Source organism: Columba livia, chromosome Z (genome assembly GCF_036013475.1).
Source record: "Columba livia isolate bColLiv1 breed racing homer chromosome Z, bColLiv1.pat.W.v2, whole genome shotgun sequence".
Taxonomy (NCBI): domain Eukaryota; kingdom Metazoa; phylum Chordata; class Aves; order Columbiformes; family Columbidae; genus Columba; species Columba livia.
Genome location: NC_088642.1, coordinates 44,144,597 through 44,171,472, shown reverse-complemented (window position 1 = coordinate 44,171,472; position 26,876 = coordinate 44,144,597). Strand labels below are relative to the sequence as shown.

At 41.1% G+C, this 26,876-nt stretch overlaps 1 protein-coding gene across 12 annotated transcripts in view; it reads left to right on the top strand.

Annotated features, from left to right (window-relative positions):
* The window catches only part of NRG1 (neuregulin 1), a 474,741-nt gene that overhangs the window by 310,160 nt on the left and 137,705 nt on the right, over positions 1–26,876 (top strand). For all 12 annotated transcript variants that reach the window (XM_065045636.1, XM_065045631.1, XM_065045634.1 and 9 more), the window contains 2 exons: positions 11,757–11,934; positions 20,234–20,358. In XM_065045636.1, the coding sequence (XP_064901708.1) occupies positions 11,757–11,934; positions 20,234–20,358 (303 nt within the window). The remainder of the gene's footprint in view (positions 1–11,756; positions 11,935–20,233; positions 20,359–26,876) is intronic.

Below are 26,876 nucleotides of genomic sequence, written 5' to 3'. Positions count from 1 at the left end.
TCATACTGTGAAAACAGTACACTTATAATCTATAAAGAACTTTTCTGGCTTGATTGTCTCCATTTGTTTTATCAATAATGATGTTCTACTTGATTGCTTCCTACATAAATTTCCCTTTGCAGCCAGAAGGGGGACTCAGGATATTAAATTTTAGCAGATGTAGTGAAATAATCCCATATATTCTTTCTTCTGATTATCCTTTTCTTATACTGTTGTGGTTTTTTCTTGGCTTTCATTTGCACAGCTTTCATTATTTTCTACTTACCAATGTAGGACAAATTTTGCAGAAGGAAGTACTGAAATGCTAGGACATGTGGCTGGAATCAGGTTCTAGTCCACCAGGAAGAGGCTTTGGTATATCTTTTCTTTGTCTATTTATCACAGAGTTTTTCAGCCCCTGTATTACTGGGTCTCCCCACAGTTATATCTTCTCCCCAGCGTATAGGTAGAATCCCATACTGTAATTAATAGGGCAATATTTTGGCAGCTGTGATACTCAAACACAGGGGAGTGTTGTGAGACCCAAGAGGGGTTCCCTGGTGTGCTGGATGGACTTCAGACCATTGCCCAATATGTGCTGAAAGAGAATAAACGGACGTTCCTAAGCAGAGATATGGAAAATATTTCTTCATGCATGATGGTAGCAGTAGTGAAATAATCTGTGAGACAAAAGCCAGAGGTAAAAAAAAAAAAAAGGTAGAGAAGCCAGATGGTGCAGATACATCTAGGTAAACAGGAGACTCATCTTTCTGTCTGTTACCAGGAAATAAATCCTGCCTGCCACTGGGCTTCTTGTGAGACAGTTCTGTTCTCTGTACTCATGCCACTCATTGTGCATAGCTGAGTCTCAAAGCATCCTGATACACCTGCCAGTTCTGCTGCTGGGATTGCACAACAGTTTCTATTGTAAACCCCTGTTTTCCCAAACTTCTTAGGATCAGGCTTTTATGTTTGATTTATTCATATAATATGAGGGTTTTTTCTCATGCCTTCCAGAAAATCTGGACAAAAGAGATGACTGGCAGTCCCCTAGGGTTCAGCACAATTGGAGAGAAAGTTATGTATTCTGCCTGTTACATGCTATTTTCAATGAAAATCCAAATTGGAACTTGACATGATACCATCTTTCTAGGATAATGTGGTTTTGTTTGTTTCATGAAAGACTGTGTTTTGGTTGGTTGGTTCGTTTTGGTTGGTTTGTGGTTTTTTGGTGGTTGGTTGTTTGGTTGGTTTTTGTTGTTGCTTTTTTGTTTTTGTTGATGTTGTTGTTTTTTAAGACTGCTAAAAGAAATAAAAAAGTGACAACACATAAGAATTTGAGCACTATGCAGATGCTCTCTGAAGGGAGATTTGACTCTGGTTTGCTACTTCAATCTTATCACTTGGGGAAACATCCCTCTTGTGTCTGTCAAGGAGCAGCATCCTCCTCTAACAGGTTTGTAGTTGTTCACTTCAGATAGCTGCAGAGAAGTACAGTAGCCACTCAAGATGGGGCTGGAGCCTTTATTTTCATTCTGGCTCTGCAAGAAATAGAAGACCAGTCTACTGGGTTGACACAGCATGACACCAACACCAGTGTGTGGGAACCTTCTTGTTTTTCCTCACCTGGGCTTTTTTCTCAGGTGTTGTCTCAGGGTACTCCAGCATGAGATTTTCACTGTTGACACAGTAAGGAGTGTGTAGATGGCTGCTTTCCTTGCAGCTTAGCTGTCCAAACCTGAACAGAGCTGGTTTGAGGTCTAGTGGGACTCTGAGGCTGGAGTAGCTTTGCTGCAGATGTTCTACTAGTGCCCTTCAGTAATTATCAGCAGCAGAAAAGTACATTTTATGTCGGATGCTGTGTGTGTACAGTCCAGGTGATTTCATGACTGAACTTGGTGTCCTGGCTAGGAATTAAAAGCAAAGGAAGAATTTCTGTTGCAGAAGTAAAAACAAACTAAAACTTTTACTAGAAATTGTGTAGAACAGATAGATCACAGGAGATGATATGCAAAAATCTCCAGCTCAGTAGGAGCAAAATGAAATTGCTGCCCACAAGGCTCTTATCTTTGAGAATGGGAAAAAAAAAAAGGGGGGACTAGGAAAGGGACGGGAAACTGGTCTTATTAGCCCTTTTGTGCAGAGGTTTATAACCACATAGATGTTTTTCTACCCTGAATGATGAATGCATTTTAAGATGTGTAAGTGTTAACACACAAAGTCACTGTTATCAAAGTCAGGTTTCTTAAATCAATTCAACCGAAGCAGAGAGAGCATTGCCTCTAGAAAGACCAGTTAGGACTAATTTAGTCAAGAAGTTTATTGATTCAACCTAATTTGTTAAGGAATTTATTTTATATGTGAGTTTAATAATAAATCAGCTTTAATTCATTTTAATTGTGTTCACACTGAGGATTTGCATTTGTTTAAATAAAATCAATTTATGCTTTACTTAAAAATCTGCAAATTTGGATATAGGCAAAGTCTGCAGTTTATTTTTTTCCCCTTAGAAAGACTGTAGCACATTTCTCTGTCTTCTAGGGTGAAAGTTTAGCTGTATCGAATGAAGGATAAAGCATTTTATTTTCACAGGGCCTGAATTTTACCTTAGCACTCTGCTGGGCCTTCTGTTCTTATTATATAGCAAATAAAGCCCTGGATAATTGCACACTTGGTATAATCAATTTTCAGGCTGTGATTTTATCTAAAACTGTGACACAGGAAAACCATTTGTAAGTTTAAAAGAAGTGGGGGAAGGGAGGTTTACTTACTTTACCATGTCTTTATTCTTTTTAGTGGCAGCCTGTTCAGAATTTGTGTGGAATTTATTCTTCAATTCCTTTTTAGCTAAACTTTGCAAAATAGTGTCTGTTCCGGTAATGGAGAGTATAGATTGAGGCATATGATTTGGTAAATTATGCAGATTGCTTACTACACTTTATACATTTGAGTGGCTCTAGAAGATCTGCCTGTGGCTTATACACAAAGACTATAACCTTCCTACAACAAAGGCCGTAATTCCTCCCCGACAATAGATGTTGGTGGCCACAATGGCAAGGGTCAGCTATGTAGGATGTTAAATAATTACTAACTGGTTAATGCATGTTATAGTCTTTTTCACATAGTCATAGATCTTAAGGCCATTGAGGGATTTTGACAAAAGGTTACATAAACACATGGAAGGGTGGACTTCATCATCACAGACTAGAAGCTTCAGGTTGCACTTGATGGCCAGGAGATCTGTTTCACTTTGAGATCTATTTCACAGTTTCCTGTATTTGTGTGATGATTCCATTCCTGTGTAGCCCACTGCTTAGCATTCACAGTTTCCTGGTATGCAATCATACCACTTACAGTTGATCTGGAATATTTTTTTTAAAGCCTTGTAATTTTTCCTACATAATTTTTGAACTTTTGCCTACAGTCCAAAAACCATTTCAGTGTTGCATAAAGCGTTCCCGTCCCTCCTTCAGTGATTGCTGGACCATGGTATGTCTCTGCACGCTTTACTAGTCATATGGTTATGGATTTTTTGGAGGTTGACCTTTAAAAGGATGTCTAATCTTGTATAATAATTTAACCAAGGGAGATGCTTCCAATTAGGTCTTCTTGTGAGGTGCCTGGTTGCAGTTATTTGGTAGTATTTATTCTTAAGAATTTTGTTTAATTTTTCATTTGTCTGAAGACAGCCTGTGCGCATTTTCAAACAGATGTGAGATAAACATTTCTTTTTCACTGCAGTTTCCTTTTTCTGTTTTGCATTGCTGCAGAGGGGTTCAGTATGTGTTGGAAGCAAATTATACTGAAGGGTATACGATGAGATCCTCTCTGTGTACTGTGTATACCTATAATGTTAAGTACCATATTTAGATTTTTGCTGAGCTGGGTTTGAGCTGACAATTTGTGTGCAATGCTCAGGTGTATCCAGATCCTCAGTTCCTGAAATGAGTCAAGTGTCTTTTGATCTCATCGGCTAAACTGTTTGCATATCTTCTGGTGAAAAAAAAAAAAAAAAAAAAAAAAGATTTTGCTAACAGACTTTTCCAAGACACAACCACCTCTGTCAGCTGATGGAGCCAGGACTACTTCTGCTGTGTCCCTGGGGAAAAGCATATTCTTTTGCTGTGGGAGTGGCACCCTTTTGATACCGTCAGACCATGTTGATTTTCCCCTTAGCATGCAGGTGTGAAAGCATTCTTCTTCTGTATTCACTTAGGAATGGAGGCACAGAATGCTCCACCAGCAGTAGCTCAAATGATTTCTACCTGGTAGCGATTTTGGTAGGCAGGGACAGGAGGATTGTTCTTCTGGGTGTTGTGCAGCTGGGATGTGGCTGGCACATGAGAGACAACTCTGATTAAGTCTGAGTGGGGACAGATCCCACTTTGGGGTCACAGTGGAAGGGCTTACCTTTGCCTTCCACAGATTTCCTCCAGGCAGTCTTGGAGCAAACAGATGTTTTTGTAGGCCCGTGTCCTTCCACAGCCTCTGCTGAATTTCTGAAACACAGAAACCCCAGCAAAAGAGTGTTGCTAGGAGAGTTGAAAGTAGGGGAAGGAAAGTAGTAAATGAGGAGCCAATATCCATAGTGTTGTTTGAATTGTGCATTAGCAAATCAGTGTTGTGAAAGTTTCAAGGTTCACTGCTGTGAATATTTTATGCAACCTGTAATGCAACAGCAACTTCTTTCTTTTGATGCTCCAATTAATCTTGTTTTCTCCAAATTCATTTCTACATTTTGATTTTGTTTCTGTTCTTGTCAAACAAGCCATCAGACAGGTTTCAGTTCAGGTTTTCCAACTTCCCACCCCAAAATTTCTACATGGATGAGTGGTTCTTTGTGGGGAGGAATATTAGTGGACAAATGAAGCCTCTAAACTGTCAGTTCTTCCTGGGGATGCCTAGAAATTTTATCATCTACTTTGTGAGAAGGAAGGGATGTGGCTGCAGCACTTTTGAACCCTCAGATTGGAAGACTAAAGTTCTAAGAAAGCTATTAAAAACAGAAAAGTTTTACCAACAACAGAAAAAAAAAAAAAAAAAAACTGGATTTTTGTCCGTAACTCAGAGGAATAACCTATGAAATTTTACTTGTTTGGTGACTTACTGCATGTGTTTTTTCAAACAAAGATAGAGATTAGTGATGAAAACATGCTGGAGAGCACAGCAGGGAAAGAAACACATGTATGATGCAAAAAGCCATGCTTCCTCCCTTCATCTGTCTTCAAGGCATACAACTTGAGACAAACTTTTAAAACGTGTATTCCTGAAATTCAGCTTCTAAATCATGAGTGGCTTCATGTATAAAAAATCATTGAGTGCTTCCAAGTCTGCTTGAAGCCCATGGCATTTACACCTACATAGCATTTCCGTGCATTGAATTGCTTTCATTTTAGTGATCAAATAAAGATTCTGGAGTCTACCTTTATGCACTTAGGTATGTAAAATATGGACCTGCAGATTTTTTTATCAATTTTATGAGCAGTTGTCCCTGAATCACTTTTTGGATATCAAGTGTATTTATTTTATGCTATCTCCACATTTTCAGTCTATATGATCAGGGGTTTTTATTGACAGTGTCTAACGGGATCATCGTAGTTTATCAGGGATGCAGCCAGCTCGAAGCACTGTGAACCAGAAGAGAGAGTATTTAATGCAATCAGGAGTGTTCCTGCAGATACAATCATCAGTAAATAAATTAAGTGTTGACCTTTAAATTATAATCTTTAGTTTAGACACTTGCTCACACCCAGCTTGTCTTGTGAAACCTGTGTTTTGCTATCTTTTAACACAGTTCCTGGTCTCTGAGGAGGTCTAAGCTCAGAAACTGATATCTTGAGTGACTGCCGGAGGCTGGGCAGCCTGGCATTATCTTGTTACACCGAACAAATTGGTGCTCTCAGGCTTTACCTCATAGACATGATACTTCTAGACATGCCAGTTTGTTACTATCATCCTTTTTTCTGACTCCACTGGAGATGCTTTTTACTTGAGAAGTGAAGAGTGGAGTAATGAGACCTTATCCATTAGCATGATACTTCTTCCATATGCCCTTTTTCAGTGTCCTGTTGAAAATCCTGCCTTCATAATGTTATGTAGGAGTTGGCCCATGATACTCTAATTAAAAGGCTTTACTGGGCTTCTGACAGGGAGAACAAAAAGACTAATGCAAGCTCAGAGAGCAGCTCCATGGCAGAGGAAAATATCCATGAACATTCAGATGACATGCTATGTATTTGAAAGCATCTCACCCTGAATAAACAAATACTTCAGGTGGAGATCTTTGAGCTTGTTAGGTGCACCATTACTTTGAAAGGAGCAGGTGAGATTTCAGCACCATGATGCCTAAATCTGACAGGCTCACTGAATTTAGACTGAAATTCTCCACACCATGAGATGAGTTGTTCCTGGGAAGGGTAATCAGAGTTGTAGTTGGTATTGTGTTTAATTTTTGGAAGTAGTTACTCTGATTTATAGTGGCAATCGCTGGTTCCTCCCTGGTCCAGTGTCCAAGGAACATGGCTGTAGTGCTATAACCCTCCCTGTTGCTCTGTTTCTTGGCTCCTGACCAGGTTGCTAACAATTCCTGTGGCTTTCCTCTTTCTTTTTGCCCTTTACAATATCTAAAATTTCTGCAGAAATTTCCTTTTAACATCAGTAGGAAGAATAGAGATTGTTTGGATCTGGGTTTTACACAGAGTGCTCAAGAAAAATGTTAGGTTTGCATTTTTCCTTTTGCTATTCTGTACATACATAATTCTTATAATAAAATCATACCAAGAGTCAGAAGATGAAATGTATCTGGCAATATTTTCAAAAGAGTTCAGAACTGAGAAATTTCCATTTAAGTAATTAAATGATTTGTTTGGTTTTCCAGTCTCTCATGTCCAGTTACTCGGGCATTTTGGAGAGCTGGTTGTGTGGGATTATCTCCTACCATTACATGCAGTATTTTATCTTGTAATCTGCACAGAAACTCAGCATGCTGGAAGGAAATAGCCAGATTTTGACATGTGTCCAGAATCCAAATGTTGCCTGGGAGAATAACAGAAGGATTAAGACCAACAGAAAACACTTTTCGTGTTGTTTTTTTTTTTTTTTAGTTATCTCAGCAGGAGCAGTGTAGTTTATATGGTTTATACCAAAGGCTTTAGAAAATCTGGCCTGCTGGTGATAAACCTGAACTTGATTACAATCTCATATGCAAAGTGAGAAGGCTTTTTGGAAATAATATAATTTAACTTGCATTACTGCCCTGCCTTGAGCATTATGCTACAAAAAAAGTCTGAGGCCAAGGCACTGGTTGTTATTCTTGTGGCATCTATTTCCACTCACCAAGCTGTTGGTCACAATCTTGCACAACAAACTGTGCACATGTGTCTACTGGCAAGCATGCCTCATACATTCCTGTGCTCAGACTCTTAAAAGGCTTTGTGCCTTCCTAGGAAAAGAAAATAAAGGAGGAAAAACCAAACCAAACCATAACAAAAAAAACCTCACAACCAACCACTCATGAAATTTTCACTGAAAGTGTGTTGTTGTGTGATAATATTTTGCAGGTTTCCTGTTTAATTCATTCAATGTGTTTAGCTTCTATGCAGATCAACTATGCAATCAAACACTGAGAGTGAAGAGATTGCTGTGCTTCGCCAAACTCACCAAAGTCCAGAGAGAAGAAATTATCTCCAGTCATACATTATTAGTGAGTCTTTTGCAGAGAGAATATGGAAATGTGTGTTCCTTACCTGCAATGATATTATGCAGGCCAGCAGACATACATTCCTCAAAATTGCTGACAAAAATAACAGATATTCAAGCCATCTTATTAAGCAGAGATCTAACTCCTTGCATGCTTTTGCTTGTTAAACTCTTACAACAGTGCAGGACTTTTGCTGACACAGTGGTCCACTGCTTTGTGAGGGCTTGTCACAGTGTGACAGCCCTCTCTTGCTGTTATCGCCCCTGTTGCTTTCTTAAAAAGTCTGTCCTATCAGGGGAAGTCCATGGGTCACAGAGAGAGGTCCTGACCTGGGAGTGTGAAAAGCCTGGGGTTAAATGTTAGTGTCTTTCTGTGTGTCTAATTGTATCTTAAAATGTGAGGCCCTCTTAGGTTTCAGCACAAGTAATACACATAAAGTGGATACATAAAGTGAATTCCACCCCACCTTTCATTCAAGTACTGCCACTTTCAGGGTGCTTCCACACTTAATTTCTGCTGTTTCCCTTTGAGATTATCTGTTTTCTTTGGTACCTGGCCCTTGTCATTCTGTGATGGATAGCATATATAAGGGCTACCTACCGCCATAGCAGAGCTGCTCACAACGGTGCTTCCCAAAAGGCAGCCCACAGGAAATGCTTCCATTTTCACCATGCATTTTGACGGAGTCATGCTGTCCCATTTGGCACCTTAACCTCCATCCATGTGTGGGAGATGCAGAGGGTGTTTTCCTTGCCATTTCCCCCCATTTCTGCCCCAGCAGCAAGCCTCTCTTGGAGCAGCAGGCAGAAGCGCTGCCAGCTGCAGAAGTGGTGCTGCATGACAGGCACAGTGAGTAGTGGTGGAAAGGCGCCAGTCTGGCAGGAGATGCCATGGGGAGAAAGGGGGAGGGGGTAGGGAGGTGACGAGGGTTGGAGGCAGGGTGGGCTGGCAATGTCTAGTTATCATTATAAGCATTTTTGCCTTATTTAAAAGAATTTTTACCCCTTGGATGAGGTCGTCTTTTACTGACACTGGAGAAATTGGCACAGGCTGTGATGAAAGTCAATTGCTCCTTGCACCAGTGGAAGCTGTGGCTGATCTCACTCCATACACACAATGCTGTGGTTTTATCAACACAAGATTTCTCATATGCCTGACAGGTGTAATTAGTTTTTGCAAAACTCCAGCTGAAAGGAAAAAAAAAAAACATAGTGTAAATGAAAAGGAGAAAAAGGAAAAAAAGAAGAAACAATCTCTTTTCTGTCCTGTCTGTGAACAGCTTTTACTGCTTTCCCTGGAGAGCACGCATGCTTGGACAGCGAATTACTGTGAATTAGTGGGGTTCACTGCCATTGATTAAACCCTCTTTTATGTTTCCTAGTAACTCCTGTATTATGGCAAGAGCTGAGCATATTAATTTAATGTTTGTTTGTTTGGGTTTTTTCCACTGACAGTTCCGATGAAGGAAAAAATCTGTAAGTAGTTTTGAGCAGATAATACTGAATTAAAATAAAATTCAGTAACAAAATGGCATTTCCCTTTTATTCCCAATTTCCAAGTGCTAGTCTGACAGGAAAATCAATAACCAGTTGAAATCTGAAGCACAAAAATTTTTATATTTGCAATTGTGGTTATTCTCTTAACTTAAGCAAGGTATGGACTAGGACTATAATAAGTGAAACATGCTAATATAAGAAGTATTGCCTTTTTATTTTACACTTCTGCAGTTCCTTTTCTTATGTAGTGACTATAACCTTAACTCTTTAATGACAGAATGAAAATATCAGCACAAACCTCAGTAGCAAGACTATTAATTAATGCTAATTATTCCTGCTGGAAAATTTGAAGATTGGTATCTTTCAAAAAGTCTTTCTCTCTTTTGGGTAAATACCTGAAAGTGTGCTTATGTAAGTATATATATATATACATACATATATACAAATACACACATGCTCATAAAGGTACCTGTATTTAAACATATTGATTTCAGAATGATGTGTGGGCATTTCTTTTTCAGAAAGCAAAAATTGTTTTGGTAGCATTTTGATAAATGCTGGAATTTCCAAAATTATACAGTGGGGGCTGAAAAATGGAAACCAACATATGATAAGACATTTTGTGGCAAATTTATTTCTGGTCTTGAAATCCTGGGCCTTACCTGATATGTTCCAGTGCCACACTGATGCCAGTGCCTACCCTATGTGTAAAACCTCCATGAACACCCTCCCAGGAGAAGATCTCTTCCTCAGACGTTTTGCTTATATCTAGCCTAAGAGTTTCTGCCAGGGACTTCTTTTTCACACCAGCAGAAATGCATGGAAGAGGTTGTCACCTTCCTGTGAATCAGAAGTTTTCCACTTATCAAAGGCTGCTCTGCCCCTGTCCTGTCTTCTGTGGTGGCCCAGCAGGCGCCACCTGACATGCTCATTCACTGCAGACTACATTTTCCCAGCCACCATTGTTTAGGCTGCTCTACTCTGGGCCCAGTTTCCAAGGAAATCAGACTTTCCCTGGCTTCTCTGGGCTTTCCTGGTATCAGGAATGTTGCCTCATGTATGGGACAGGCCATGATGCTGCCTGCAACAGGCAGCTGCTTATCAAGCATATGTGTATCCAGTTCTTTGTATACACCTCTCAGAATTACCACCATGATGGTGCTGCTTGGTTTTTGTTTGATTGAAATAATAATGAAGGGCAATTGGTGTTAGCAAATCTCCACAAACACAAAAGCAACAGGTATCAAAACATAATCAAGTGTATTCTAGTCTCTTAAAACTTCTTCTTGTACAGGACTATATTGCAAACCTGCTGGTGTCACAATGAACGCTTCTAATCTGCATATTATGACGAACCATTTGGCAATGCTGGCCGTTTGCTTCCTTCAACACTATTACAGCTGTTCAAGAAACAAAACATGCTGCAGCTAGAGGTGCTGCAAGGGAATACTGACTCCCCAGAGGTACAGACCAACAGTGGGGCACAGCTGAGCCAGGATGGACTCACAAGCTATCACCCATCAGCTGACCATCTGTAGGTCCCCATATTAGCCCTTTCCATTCATAAGGTAAAGGTGTTATCTCAAGCTCCAGTGAAAGTAAGGTTGAACTAAGTCTTTTACTTCAATAATAGAGCGCGATATAGGCTTGTTTATGGCTGATCCACAGGGTCAAATGAAGGGTAGTGTCTCACACAGGGACTGTATCTATTTGTGAAGCCTGTGCTCAAAGATCAGCACCAATTCTGGAATATTAGAGGTTTTTAACTTAGAAAGCCCTAAATAGTTTGAGATTTACCCACACAGGAAGTACTATTGCTACAACACAGTAGAAACTGAGATGCATCAGATGGAGCCCTTCAGTGTGCAGAAGTCATTGGCTGAGCTTTTTCAATGCAGTGTCCCCTTCTGGGTCCAAAATACCCTTAATTGATATTGATTCTCTTGATGGGCTTCCAAGCCCATTGTCTCCTGCCTCAGGGAAAGGATATGGCCACGCTGAGGTTTGAGGTAGGCATATAATGTGGGTTATAATGTTTGGCTGGAGCAAAAGCCATTCTGTCAGGTTAGGGAAGCTGTTGAGCTTTTATTTATGCTTTTAGCTCCCTGTCACATCAATTGCACCTGAAACCTTTGGAAAGCCCCTGATTCATAGCAGTCAAAATAAATAACACAGCAAGAAAGAACACCCTCCCTTTCCTTGTCTGTATTACCTACCAGGGCTGCCTGTCTCAGCATACTGTTTTGTGTCTAGGTACAATCAATTAAGTGTTGTTAGTGTTTCATACTTTATTCAGAAGTAAGACTTTAGTTCTTGCTAAGGCTGCGTATGGCTTGCAGGTTGTAAGATGCACGTTGGAAGACTCCAAATGGCCAAACTAGAGTGTCATTGAATATGCCCATATGCATTAAGGATGATACAAGTAACACAGAAATGATTGTTATTTTTCAGGTTTTAGTGTAGAAGTGTTGCTAGTCTGGCTGGGGTTTTGCTCTCTGTGGATTATTTAGCTGAACTTGAGTTAGCACTGTTTTCCCTTCTGATGATGGCCTAATCACCAGCATGTTCTTTTATTTCTTTAGCTGTGCCTCCCAAATTGAAGGAAATGAAAAACCAAGAGGCTGCTGTGGGTCAGAAGCTAGTGCTAAGGTGTGAAACCACTTCAGAGTACCCTGCACTCAGATTCAAATGGTTAAAGAATGGAAAGGAAATAACAAAAAAAAACAGACCGGAAAATATCAAGATCCCCAAAAAACAAAAGTAAGTACAGAGACATATCTCGCAAGGGGGGTTGGGAGGGGTTGGACAGCTGTACGCCAGAACACAAGCATTGAGGCTGTTAATTGCAGTATGACAAAGCTAAAAGCTGTGAGTTATGGAGCAAGAAACAGATACTGAGGTTATTTTTCTTGAACGTATGGATGAAGTGGTAGTATGGCATAAATATTTCATAATAATTTTCCTTTTTCAATTTTTATTTATTTTCTGATAGCCAAAGGCTATCATGTTAACCAGTAAACCTTGGAGAAATACCATTATTAAACTACTGACAAGAACAGAGGTACATTATGTTTATTGTCCAAAATCCAAGAATATTTAAAATCATCAAAGCAATGTAGATTTGGAAATGTTTTTGAGATTTGCATTGCAAGCAATCTAGTCCTTAAGAAGGGCTGAATGCTGTCTGCATTAGCTTGAAATGCTTTATGCAAGCTTGCAGTAGTTCTTTACCAAATGCATTCCACCATATGGAGAACAAGCCACAGGTCTAGAAGATGTCAGACAAGTAGCAATCTGCAGATCTCATCCTTCTCACTGGCGGAAAGTGTCCACTACATGTGACTGATGGCCTGGTGCCTTGTTTCTGCAGGGAAGGAGAATAAGCTATACAATGCGTTTTCTGCATTGAGACAGGAGAAGGCTTTTGCTGTTTGGTCTCTACCATGTTGTTTGGGCTAAAAAGTTTCCATTGTAGCTACTTGTCCATCAAAGGAAGCTATGAAAATCCGTTTGAACAGAGCCCTTCAATTCTCACTTCTGGTCTCAGTAGGCAGGGTGCTATCTGCTGCACTCTACCATGCCCTCCCTTTGTACCAGACACAGAGGATTTGGTGTGGGCTCCGCAAGAGATCTTTCCATCCAGGGTGTCAAGTGCCCCCATACATTTTGTCAATTTTTTTTTCTTATGCAAAAACAGCAGCCCGAATCAAATAGGAGCTTGGCTTTTCAGAGTTATTCAGGTTAAAAACCCGACATCCTGCTCTCCCTTGCAGTTTCTTCTACCCAAGCCTGGGGCACAGGGTGAGATGAGAAGGGGGAGAGAGCAGCATCACTGCATCTCCTATGCCACCTTCACACAGATGGCAAGAAGGAACCTGTGATGTCTCCTTCCAGCATGTGCAAAATGGAACTGTTCCAAGTGGCAGATAGCCCGGCAAATTGTCTGGACTCATTTGCAGGGCCATATGTCTCCATCAGAGTTGTATTTTCAGTCTGTTCTGTAAAAAAATGATTCAGGTCAGAGCCTGGCCCTCAGCTTCCTTAGCAACACAGTGCCACCTTTGAGGGGTAAGCAGTATTTTCTCTGGCTGATACTGATTGACCAAACACACTAGAGCCAGGATTTCACCTTCTGGGGCTGGGCTTTATCAGGTAAGCATTGAATCAGTAACTGCCTTCTGAGCTCCCTTTCTCATTTTTTTTCCTCACAAAACTTTGGGGAGCTGAACATGCGTGTGGAACATAAGAGACTTATTTGCAGGTCAGTTTGTCAAAACATGTTAAAATTCCCCAGAAGACACATATGAAAAAAATTAAAATTGGGACTTTTTTTCTAGAAAATGTGAATCTGAAGTCCTATTCCTCCACCAGAAGTGGGCATAGTGCAGGCATTGACCAGGATTCCGCACTGCCGTGCACTACGTCAGCCACAAGGGTATAACTCATAGTTGGAATTTCTCTCTTCTGTTTTCTGTTTTAAAACAGAAATGTCAGTGCAGAACAGAGAAACTCTTCCAGTTAGAGATGTGAAAGTCACTAGATGTAGAGTACAGAAAGGGGAGAGACCAGGGATGTCTGCTGACACCGGCATGATTTTCCTTGCCTTTCTACCTTGAGATTTTAGTTTGGGGACACATCAGTGCTTTGCCATTCTTCTTTTGCTGTCTATGTGTGCATTGCATCCAGGACTGAGTAGATGTGAACAGTTTAAGAGAAGATAGGTTGTATTTTGATAAAAAGTGGGACAGGCACATGTCCTAAAGCTGAAGGAAAATGGGGGAAAATATGGTGCAAATGCCCAAAGGCACATGCAGATTACAGTAAACAAAGCCACATTAAAAAGGTCCAATGCAAAAGGAAAGAAATATAAATTATCAAAGAGCTTTCCCCCTGCTTATTTTCTGTGTTTGTTTTTTTGTTTTTTTTTTCATGACAGAACACTGATAAATGTTTGTTGTGTTCCTATGCTGCCATATGGTACAACAAGCATTTTAGCATGAACTTCTTACTATTACGAAGTGTGGGAAAGATCAACTAAGAAGGTTGGAGTAGTTGTTGAGCTGTCTGGGATTAATGTCTATTTTAAAGGTCAAATGGCTACATGAAAAGTAGTCTGTGTTTCTGAAGAACCATTAGCTTACAGGATACCACAGTCTAATTGACTCCTTCAATCCAAACACTTGAGAATAGCACTTCCTACATATTTATAAAAACCTTGCAAAGTTTGTAAGTAGGGCCCAATGTCCAGAAGTCACTTTTGGTAATGTCATATTTTGCAAGAAATCACGTTTCTCACTGTGTGATGACAGAATAAAACCTGTTAATTGTTTGGAGAAAAAAAAAAAAAAGTGCTTCCAGGTTCTGGCTGTTTAGCTTTATTTTTCTAAAAAATTGCAAAAAATATCTGACAGAAGGATGAAGTGTCTAGCTCACAAATTGAACATGAAGACCGTAGCTTGTCACCTGGAGTAGGCACGGAAAAGATACTACCGCAGCTTGGTGGTTTTTGTGCATTTGGTGCGTTTGGCCCATGTGAATACTATCAGTTCAAAGGATTTGCAGAAGAGCGGAAGATGCTGACTGTGTTCTCCTAGTTTTTTAAGAGTTTAGAAGTTTAGAGTCTGTGGCAATGCAGGCTTCCTCAAAGCATAGCCTTCTGAAGACTGCCTTGCATGCAAAATGAACTCAGGGGATCACTCCTCTAAGCTTGCTAGGATGATTCCAGGGTGTTTGATTCAGAGGTTGCAGAGCCCTGATATGCGATGATATGACAGTACAGCAGGTGACTCACACTAAATGAGTGTGCCCCTTCTCATTACACTGGGAAGTCAAGAGAAACTGAATCGCAGAATCACAGAATGTTAGGGTATGGAAGGGATCATCTAGTCCAATCCCCCCGCCAGAGCAGGAACGCATAGATGAGGTTACACAGGAAGGTGTCCAGGCGGGTTTTGAATGTCTCCAGAGTAGGACACTCCCTGGGCAGCCTGTTCCAGTGTTCTGGCACCCTCACTGAGAGTAATTTTCTTCTCATATTTAAGTGGAACCTCTTGTGTTCCACTTTGAACCCATTAGCCCTTGTCCTACCATTGGTTGTCACTGAGAAGGGCCTGGCTTCATCCTCGTGACACTCACTATTTATGTATTTGTAAACATTAATAAGGTCACCCCTCAGCCTCCCCTTCTCCAAACTAAAGACACACAGTTCCCTCAGCCTTTCCTCATAAGGGAGATGTTCCACTGCCTTAATTATCTTTGTTGCTCTGTGTTGGATTTTCTCCAGCAGTTCCCTGTCCTTCTGGAACTGAGGGGCCCAGAACTGGACACAATATTCCAGGTGTGGTCTCACCAGGGCAGAGTAGAGGGGAAGGAGAACCTCTCTCGACTTACTGACCACACCCCTTCTAATACACCCCAGGATGCCATTGGCCTTCTTGGCCACAAGGGCACAGTGCTGGCTCATAGTCATTCTGCCATCCATCAGGACACCCAGGTCCCCTGCCCCTATGCTGCTCTCTAATAGGTCATTCCCCAACCTATACTGGAGCCTGGGGCTGTTCCTAACCAGATGCAAGACTCTACATTTGCCCTTGTTGTATTTCATGAAATTTTTTCACCGCCCAACTCTCCAGCCTGTCCAGGTCCCGCTGAATGGCAGCACAGCCTTCTGGCATGTCAGCCACCCCTCCCAGCTTAGTGTCATCAGCAAACTGGCTGATAGTACACTCTATTCCCTCATCCAAATCATCGATGAATATATTAAATAATACCGGCCCCAGTACTGACCTTTGAGGCACTCCACTAGATACAGGCCTCCAACTAGACTCCACCCCATTGGCCACAACTTTCTGGCTTCTTCCCTTCAGCCAGTTTGCAGTTCACCTCACTACCCGATTCTCCAGACCGCACTCCCTCAGTTTAGCTGTAAGAATGCTGTGGGAGACCATGTCAAATGCTTTACTGAAGTCAAGGTAGACCACTTCCACTGCTCTGCCATCATCTGTCCACCTCGTTCTGTCCTCATAAAAGGTGATGAGGTTGGTCAAGCACAACTTCCCCTTGGTGAAGCCATGTTGACTGCCCCTAATGAACCTCTTGTCCTTGATATGCCTTGAGATGGCACCAAGGATAAGTTGTTGCACCACTTTCCCAGGGATTGGGGTGAGGCTGACCGGTCTGTAGTTACCCAGGTCCTCCTTCTTGCCCTTTTTGAAGACTGGAGTGAGATTTGCTTTCCTCCAGTCCTCAGGCACCTCTCCCCTTTCCCAAGATTTAGCAAAGATGATGGAGAGTCGTCCAGCAATGATGTCAGCCAGCTCCCTCAGCACCTGTGGGTGCATCCCATCTGGACCCATGGATTTATGGATGTCCAGATTGCCTAATTGCTCCCTAACCCAGTCCTCATCAACTAAGGCAGACTCCTCCATTGTCCTGACTTCCTCTAGTGCCTCAGGGGTATGGGGCTTCTCAGGACAGCTTCTGGCAGAGTAGGCAGAGACAAAGGTGGCATTCAGGAACTCTGTCTTCTCAGTATCTTCTGTCACCAGGGCACCCACCTCATTTATCAGTGGGCCTACATTGCCTCTGGAGTTAGTTTTATCTGCCATGTATTTGAAAAAACTCTTTCTATTGTCCTTGACTCCTCTTGCCAGGTTTAATTCTAAGCAGGCCTTAGCTTTCCTAGTTGTCTCCCTACATGCTCTGACAACAGCCTTATATTCTTCCCAAGTGGCCAGCCCCTCCTTCCATGATCTGTAAACTCTCCTCTTCCACTTGAGTTTGCCCAGCAGTTCCCTGTTTAACCATGCAGGTCTCCTGGCTCCCTTCCTTGACTTCCTATGTGTTGGGATGTTCTGATCTTGAGCCTGGTAGAAGCAGTCCCTGAACACTAACCAACTGTCTTGGGCCCCTTTACCTTCAAGCAGCCTTGCCCATGGGATTTCCCCTAGCAATTGTTTGAATGAGTTTAAGATTTAATGGAAGACATTTAAAGCACTCACTTTTTACATCAGATTTGTCATGGAGTAAGAGCATGCAGTTGGTGAGTTTCTGCTGCTCTTAGGATTGCTGGTGATTCATGATGCCATGATTGATTGTTCTGTGTGTCCAAGCTCTGAGTTATTCCGTTGTGTCAATGGAGGTACAGAAAAAATCAGGAACCAGACAAGGGCTTTTCAACTGCTAGCTAACATTTCCATGCCTGCCAATTTGTACTGGTAACATTTAGTTTTCCTTCTCTGATTTCAAACCCAGGTGAAGCCTACACATTTTTGTTTTGGGTAGTGTGCTGTACAGAGTCAGACTCCTTTATCAAGGTTGAGGTTTTTTGGGCAGAGGGAAGGTATTTGCCACTTCACCTAGCTGGTGGCGTCAAATACAGCACTGCATAAGAAAACTTCATGTGCAAGTGCCCTCTCTCTTGGGCTTCATCCAAGCTTAGCCTGGATATTTGCCCACAGACAGGCAATTCTGTATGACAGATGGAGACTGGAAGCAAAATTAATTCAAGCAGTCAGATAAAGTGGGCTGGGACTGCCTTCTGCAGATGTATTTCTTCCTCTTTCATGTATGAATACAAGCTCAGCAGTGTCATAGTGACAATGACCTAAAGATACAGCAGAAGCAAATCTCGTAGGGAGAGGCATTTTTTGGTATAGCATGGTATAGACTGAGAAAAGGATGAGCATTTCTATACTGAATCCCTTATTAGGGGCTTTAGTGAGTACTGGTGGAGTACTGTATTGCTGGGAAGCTGCTTCATTTACAGCCACTAATGAGTCATCTGCTCTGACTGTTTTGAATTCTGTCCTGATATGTCTCAATAATATTCTTAAGGCTATAAATATTCACATTATTTCTCCTGGTCTCAGAGAAAAAGCTCTTTACAGAGTTTTTATAAAAACAATAAATTGGACTTGTTAGAATTAGATTTGTAAGAAAAATGGTTGCTTCACTTATTTTAATATAATCTTAAAACCATAAAAGGAAGACACAGTTCCTTGCCTTTTCCTGGAGATATCGTGTAAAACAAAGACAGTAAACTAAATATGCAGGGTAAGGAGTTTCTTCCAAAAGCCAAGAGTGCCACAAAGTTTGATTGCATCAATATTACTTAATATCACATGGAGCAGAAAAGATACCACAGCAGACATACAGTGGGTGCCCAAATAAAAATGATACAGCTGCAGCTGTGCTTCTTACCTATCATTGGGTTAAAGTGAGTTCCTCAAAATACTGAGCCTGTTTACATTGCTTTTTGAAGCATCCTAAGTCTACAGCCTGGTCTCCATCTATAAAAATGTCTGCAAGCATGGCTGAAAGATAAGCTGTGTGATATAGGAAATATTGCATGTCCACACAAGTTGTTACTTGGTGTAGACTGCTGCCAGACGTTCCTGGACAGGTCCTCAGCAGGTTGTTGCAAAGGCAGATGTGTAGATGGCTGGCAGGGAGATTAAAGAGCAGGCCATTTTTACTGTGGTATAAGCGTAACTGTTAGTCATGTGCAAAATTCCCACACAAAGAGGCAGTAGCTTTCACCTTCTGGACACTTCTGTCAGTATGACAACAATGTTTTTTTCTCACATATTCATGATGACCACCAGCTACAGTCTGTTCTTGTAGGCTATCTGAAATGCAGCCCAGTTAATTAATTCAGTATTGAGAACTGAGTTCTAACACTGCTTGAGAAGGGAGCACAAATAGTCAAATATTCAATTGTTTACCATTTGAGCAAACCTGAGCAAATTGTTAATCCTAGCTTGGCTGCTTTTCCTTCTTTCAATTCGAGAGGCCTCAAGAAAACAGCCCTCTTTCATGACATAAGGGAAAACCCCTGTAATGTGGGCTTCTATCAGAGCTGAGGTCCACCTAGCACACTGCTCTCATCTCATGAGGGTCACAGTGCTGACTCTTCAGCAGTAGAACCTTTGCGTAGAGACAGGAAAGGCTGAGATGCTGATAAGCAGATGGGATAGTTTACTGTGCTAGAGGAGGGATGGCTCAGAAGCATGAGTTGGAAAGTGGCATTGAACATTTCAGTTGCTCCAGAAGCCCCCTCCGACAACAAACATGTTTCTGGTCTGAACCCATCCCTGCTCAGTGGTTCCCAGAATGGGTAACCAGTTGTGATTTCTGCAAGGAGTGTTAGGAGACATGGCTGTGCTGAAGCAAAACAACTCCCCAGACATTGCTTAGATCAACACTGGTTGCTAGACATGCTGATGAGTGAAGAACTCCTACCTCCTGGGGCTCAGTCCTTCATGGTGGGGTAAGCCAACTTAGGGAAGCCAATGCACATGCACTCTATTAAGTGACTATTCTAGATAAATGAGCAGGCTTTGCTACAAAAACTTCACCAAAGCACTTCTTTTAAACATAAACTGAAAAAAGCAATGAAGTGTGTATATTCGCCAAACTAGTTATTCTCTGCAGTCTAGGTAATTGCCATCACAGGACCTGGGGACCCTTTGGGTGATAACAGAACATGTTCCTACCAAATTTATGTTCTGCATTTTAAAAGCTAATCTTAAAACCTTGGAAACTCATTAAATTATGTCTCTGAGCCAGGAACACAATGTAGCTTCATGCAAATTGTGCCCCTGCCTGTAATAATGATTTACTATTGGGGTTTCAGAGGCTTTTAAAGAAAGTGGCATGTCCTAATCTCATAATTATTTAGTCAGATGTTGGAAACTACAGTACTTACCCAGTACTCTGCTACTGGCAGTATGAGCTGCCATGTCCGTGGCATCTGGTTAGCCAACAATTCAGCTGAGAGACAAGTTTTTCAGATTTCCTCTAAGAACAGAGACTTCTCTCAAGCAGAGGAGAATAAACAAGTATCTTCATTTTAGTTAATTAATATGCCTGTTTTCCAGCAGCCTGTAAGAGATATATTTTTTTATTCCACTCCTTTCTTTCAAACCTGGATAGTATCAACCTGTCAGTAAGAATAGAAAACAGGACTCTTTGTTGAGAGATAAAAAAGAGTGCGTTTGTTGATACAGTGACTGTTACGCCAGTACAGGACGTTTACATGTTTTTTCTTATTTCACAGGAAGTACTCTGAGCTTCACATTTATAGAGCCACGTTGGCTGATGCTGGGGAATATGCATGCAGAGTGAGCAGCAAACTAGGAAATGACAGTACTAAAGCCAGTGTTTTCATCATGGACACCAATGGTAAGGTTTGACTCTTTATTTTACTATCACATTAAGAAATACCATGTATCAAATCTGCCACCATGACAAAAAGGTTTGGAGGAGGGGAAAGCCTTGCAGATGAAGTGGAAGTGGAACCACTGAAATCTATTAGGTTTACTAAGAAAGTTAATCAGGCCTGACTTGTCTGCTATGAAGCTGAGATGTTCATTTTTCCTTACCTAGACAAATGGGATACCTCCTACACATCTCAGGAGAGATCAGCATTTTCTGTGAGACACTTTCCAACATCAAGTCTAAATAGTCAAGACAAGAAGAGGATGAAGGGAAATGAATATTATTCTAATTCGCATAGTACACATGAGCAGCAGAGGCACTATGGGCCTGTGGGGAAGCTTTCATTTAGCCAAAAACACGTCTAAGTTGAACTTCTAAACCAGCACTCCTCTCTTTGTCTTTAAGTGATATTTGTATGGCTCTGATTGCCACCACTTTTACGTTCACAGATGTTGATAGGTTTTTCTTTTGATTTCTAAAATAATGAAGACAAAATCACAAATGTATTCGAATGAATGTTATTCAAAGGTACGAATGTAATTCATGTACTTTAATTCAGGCGTTGTGATTTAGACTTCTTTCTGGAGGTCCAGAGCTTATCATGAGGCAGACAGCATTCATACTTACCCAGGTGATTTTAAATTATTATAGATAACTATTTTTGCAGGGCTCCTTTCCTTATTATTTACAGGAAGTCCCAATTACTTCTGATGGAATTCTGTGAGTGTTTCCATTGTACACAAATGCAGTACTGTTTTTCTTTGCAAGTGCATTGGAGGCCACAGTTCAGCTGAAAACTTGTTTCTTAAATATGACATTGACTAATTCAGCTCTGATAATTCAAACTCCAGTGTCTAGCCAGTTGTGAAGTATCAAATGAATGTGCACACATTATCAAACAAAGCAGAAGTTCTGTTCATATGTGAAATGGGTTTAAAGATGTTGCAATGAGAGTTTACCAGGAATGCTTTCCTGTTCCACATTGTGCTCTAAAAGATAGGCATTTACTTAAATAGAAAAACAAATGTGAATCTTTGCCACTGGGCTTTATCTTTGGCTATCTGCTGTTTCATGATCACATAGTGACTACTTGTCTGTGTTGACTTTGTGTGTTTGATATTCTATCAACTAAAAAATCTCAAGTGGTAAGATTTTTTATGTGTTATATGGTATTATAATCACAATCAGATATCAGGATATTGATATAAAAGATCAAGTATTATTTACCGGAATATTATGAGGAGGAAAAATGGGTAGGTGTTCCAGTGTAACTTTGTAAATACTCTTGGGTTCCATTAATACAGCTTTTTGGTTGCTCATTGGCTCCTTACATGGAGAGCTCCTATACTGTTTCCAAGATACTGAAGTCTCCGAAATTCAGCTGTAGGCCCTCTGCCTGGGAAACAATACAAAAACAATACAAAAAATGAAAAGAATTAAAAAAAAAAAAAGCTTGGCTGTCCTCTGTTACTTTCCCAGATGAGGAAAGGAGTTGTGGCGGGGGAGCACATGTGGGACCTCAGTCCTATGCTTCATGACATGAATTTTTCAACTTCCTTTTGGGCTGTGCTAAATGACAGCAAAACACTCCTACTTCAGGGAGATAAGAGCTTAGTTTTGAAAGAAAATTTTTACAGGCGAGGCCTGTTACATGCGTTTATAACTGGTACGTTTGAATCTGTCTAATGTGAAACGTAAGTTGCTTAAAACACAGTCATGCGTGAAGACTCCCTTGAATATGGGACAAACTCCAATCTAGACCTAGCATCTGGCTCTTTTCTGTAAAGATCTGAACTGGAAACTCAGTGATATATGAACTGGAACATCTCGGTGATATTTGATAATATAGAATCAGGCATGGCAGCATTCATTGGTTGAATAAATCAATCATGCATATTTGGTTGCTACACATACATCTGAGCCCCCTTTGCTTATTGTTGCTTATAAATTACCAGTAAAATTACTCCTGTTTTCTCTTCTGATGATGGAATTTCCCACCTGGATTTAAGGAACAGCATGGGCAACATCTGGTGACTTAAGAGCAATGGATCCCTAAGGCCTCAGAGGGCAACATCTGCTTGGCAAACAGGGACAGACTCCCTGCACGGTGACCTCCTCACCCCTCCTTCCCCCACATTCCCTGACCTCTTCCCCTTGCTAGCTTAATGACAGATTTGGGATCCAAACTTAGTAATGAGCCTTGAAGGGCAGTCATTACTCACATCTCATAGTATGTGAAGTCCTGCACAATTCATAAGAAAGAGGAGGGCTTTTTTGTTAGTGGTTGGTTTGGTTGTCTGTTTTTGTTTGTTGTTATTGAGGGTTTTTAAAGGATGAAAAAAACTCAGTGTATTTATCTCTTATGTGTTATTTCCTGCCAACGGGCTTTTGGAGAAGACTTTGGGGTCCAGTGCTTCCCAGAAGACCCTGGAGGAAACTTATGTGTGGATATCTGAGAGGGCTGAACCTCTCAGAGTAGGCAGAGAGGTTGCTTCCTTCCACCTCCAGCAGATAGGACAACAGTAGAGTAAAGAAAGATGCCTCAGAGGGCCTGACTTTCTTATGGTTGTACTGACCTGCTCTGCTATGGGAACCATAACTTTAATTATGACAGTTAATTTAATGACCTCACCTGGGCATGTTTATTGTGTGCGCTCTGCTGTCTGCAAACTAGATCCTCCTTTCCCTTTATGTTGGGTGCTTTAAGACCGAGGGTAGATAAGGATGGCTTTTCTGGGCATGGGGTTATTTTTCTTTCCACTAAAAGATTAGTGATTTTCAGTACAAAAATCTTGGTTTTAATTCCCTAGATATTTCTCAAACTTTAACTATTTTAGTTGAAATTTTCTTTGCTGGTGTATGCCACAAAAGAGAACTCTAAGGCCTGACCAAAGGTCAATCTAGCATGATGCCTTGTCTCTAACTAGCATTGGGCATTAGGAAAAAACACATGTAGAATAAGACAAATGTGTTGTGTTGTTTTGTTTTGTTTTCCCAAGAATAGGAAAAACCACACCTTTATCACTAAGGTCACTTGTCTGAAAATTGCTAATTTCAATTCCGTGCTCCAAAGCATAGAAAAAATAGTATTTCTCAATAGAACAATTGTAAAAATGTCTTTGTTGTTTTCATTGAGCAATGAGCTTTATTATTCCCTGATGTCTTTCTCAAAAATGGTAAAATTTTCTGTTTTAAATGGTAATTGTCAATGCAATGGTAACTCCTTGTTGCTGTTATCATTAACTTTGCTCTTACTTGAAACTGCTGAATTTGCTCTTTTACAAATTTTTGCTACACGTGCAAAACACACATAAACTGTATTAACCTACATAGATTTCTGAATTTTCTAATTTTTACTCAAAGAAACATAAATCCTTGTCTATACAGCCATCTGTGTGGATTTAAAATGCAACAAATATAAAAATAGGTAGACTAATGTTTTTTTAATCAGTCTTAATAACAAGCGGTGGGAGCTATTCTCATACAATCATAGAATGTCCTGAGTTGGAAGGGACCCACAGGATCATCGAGTCCAACTCCTGTCCCCGCATATGACAACTCCACAGTTCACACCATGTGTCTGAGGGTGTTGTCCACTCTCTTCTTGAACACTGTCAGGCTTGGAGCCATGACACCTCCCCTGGGGAGCCTGTTCCAGTGCTCCACCACCCTCTGGGGGAAGAACTTTTTCTTAATGTCTAGCCTAAACCTTCCCTGGCAGGGAGGTTTTAAATTTATACTGATTATAACTTGTCCAAATGATATGAGGTACTTTCTTACTTTCATTCACTCCTATTCATGCTCACTCCCCTAAGAAAGAATAGAGGTACGAAGTTCTCCTGGAGTTGTATAAATAGTGCACAATTTTGCTAATGCAATAGTAACTGCTTTTTGCATCCTAATTTGTCACTTTAGCCAGGCAGAATTCCTGTAGTGAATTTTTCATGGACTTTCTCATGAATATGAGATCACACTGTGCTAAATAAATAACACTGAGAGAATACTTCATACCACACCCAAAGCTTTCGATTTCATGTTTGAAAACTTGCTCACATAATCCCTTATTTAGACAACTAGGTAAGTGACTGCTTTCTAAAGTGTTGAGCATGCCACAGCTACATCTCAATGTGGTGTAAGTGTTTTCCATTAAAAATCTGTTGACCTAAACCTTTTGCCTCTCTAAGGGTCTTTGCTGTGCCCAGCATGACTCATGGTGTGAAATGGTGGATGCCTGCAGAAATATTTCAGAAGTTAGAAGTCTATGGTGCTGGATAACTACTGGGTTGTGTGCATGGCATTATGTGAGTGCTCATTCTGCACATCTGTGAAAGTTAGTTGATGTAGTTTGAGTTATCAGTGGTAGTGGCTGAGACAACTTTGCCTGAACTGAAGGAAACAAGAAGTGCTCATCTGTCCATGTAACTCAACTGCAGGCAGGTAAATTCATTAGCTACACAGTCAGTGGCATGTGCAAGCTTCTGGTTTTGCCTGTGTAGAACTTGCAGTGGTACTAACAACTCCAAGTTGTACACTAGTCAACAAGGATCTGATATTCATCATTCATTAAATTTTAGTTTGCTGTTCCTCTTCTGAAGGTAGCCAGCAGCTTATCTGCAAGAAAATGGCAGAGAAATAAAAATGACATCTTTCATCTTGTACCTACAGAGCATGTGGCCAACTATGAAATACTTCAAATACAAGAGAAGTATCTACATCAGTCTGTCTGAGAACTTGATTAAAGCAGATCAGTGCATTTCTTCTCTCTCTGGTATAGTTACAGGTGACCTGGAGCCATAGTTTGTTTTTAACTGGCTGATGCAATGAGTCAGATTCTCAACTGATGCAAATCAGCATCACTGATTTGGACCTCCACATAAAAAGAACTGTGTCCATCTCTCAGTTTGACACAGCAGTTCCCCTTAGAGTAGCTTTGAAACTTCACTTGCAATTGGACATATTTGAATTGAGGGTAGTGTTCTTTTAATTTGATTCAGGGTAATTGTTTCTTGGAGGACCAGAAAAAAGGTGAAAATCACAGTAGTTTTAAGACACAAAAGATAAGTTTATCCATTGGATGTCCCAATGTTCCTGACTACATGTGTCTGCATGCCTCTGAGGTCTTAGACTATGGCCTTACTCACCTTCTACACACCTACTCCCTACTCTGCCATCTGTAGACCAAGTAACAGAGATCTCATAAACTCCCCTTTTCTAAAAGAGTGTGGTAGCTTATTCTTCGTATAATTCAGCATGTGTCACCTGAATGACACAACCAATGCAAAAGGTTTAAGTCTTAAATCACTGCCAGAAAGTAAACCTCAGGATGACATAAAGCTTGTTTGCAGCTCTAACTACCTATGGTGTTCGTGGTGTTTGAATCATCCTCAGGGTGCAGGTTGTTGTTCCTGTCAGGGTCCTCAGAACTACCTTCAAGGCCTGAACCAAAGCCCATGAGGACTCGGTAGAGCTGTTGGATGTTTGGTTATCCCTGGAGAAAAGTCTGGCCTGAGGAGGACCTCCTGTCTCCCTCAGAGGTATTACAGCAGAGCTTGTTGCCCAGGCACCAAGTCTCCTCTCAGCAGCCCAGACAAAGCTCCCTGCCTGGAAGGATGGATCGAGATAGAAAGACAGCAAGGTTGTGGGTTGCTGTGAGTCCTGTGGGGCTTGAAAGGTCTCTTCTGCATCTTGCCAGAGGAGACAGCAGGAGATGGAGCTGACCAGAGTACCAAGGACTGAGAGGCTGCAGGGACCTGCTCCCAAACAAGGATCTCTTGTCCATCCTTCAATATTTTTAAATAGGAAAGCCCCAGCACAAACATATACAGTTTCAGGAAACAGCACTTCACCAAAATTTAAATGCTGCTAGAAGTGCCAGGGGACAGAAGTGGAGGAGCGTCTGAGGTAGCTGCTCCTTTTGGGGACTTATGACGATGAAGGCGGGGCTGTGGGCTGCCATCTCCATAGCGTAGCAGACTGCAGCAGCAACTGTATCAAGACTGAAAAATGCTTCCAGCTCTTCCAACTTCAGAAAGTATTGATGGTCCCCTACAAGCAGCCTCTTTTCTGTCTCCTTCTTTTGTTTAGATGGTTTATTGTGTGGATATGTGCTGGCCTTCTCAGGTGAAGTAAAATGCCTCTCTTACCATTGTGCTGTACTGTCCTCAATAAGCAATACACACAAATTTTACGTCTTCCAAATGTTGGCATCCACTGTCTATGTTGCCAACACAAATGTATCTATCGGGGCTTGCTAATGTGTGGCTTTGCCACATTTTCCAAGCATGTTTCCCAGCTTCAGTTTTAGATGTGGGAGGCTCACATGTATTTTCCATTGGCAGGGAAGCTTCCTGTCGGCGTATGTACCAACACAGCTGCACTGGGGAGGTGGCAGTAAGAAATGCTCCATCAAGCTCAGCACAGGCACTAAATGAAACATAGTTTCTTTAACAGTGAAAGAAGAATTTGCTCCAGTTGTGCCAGAT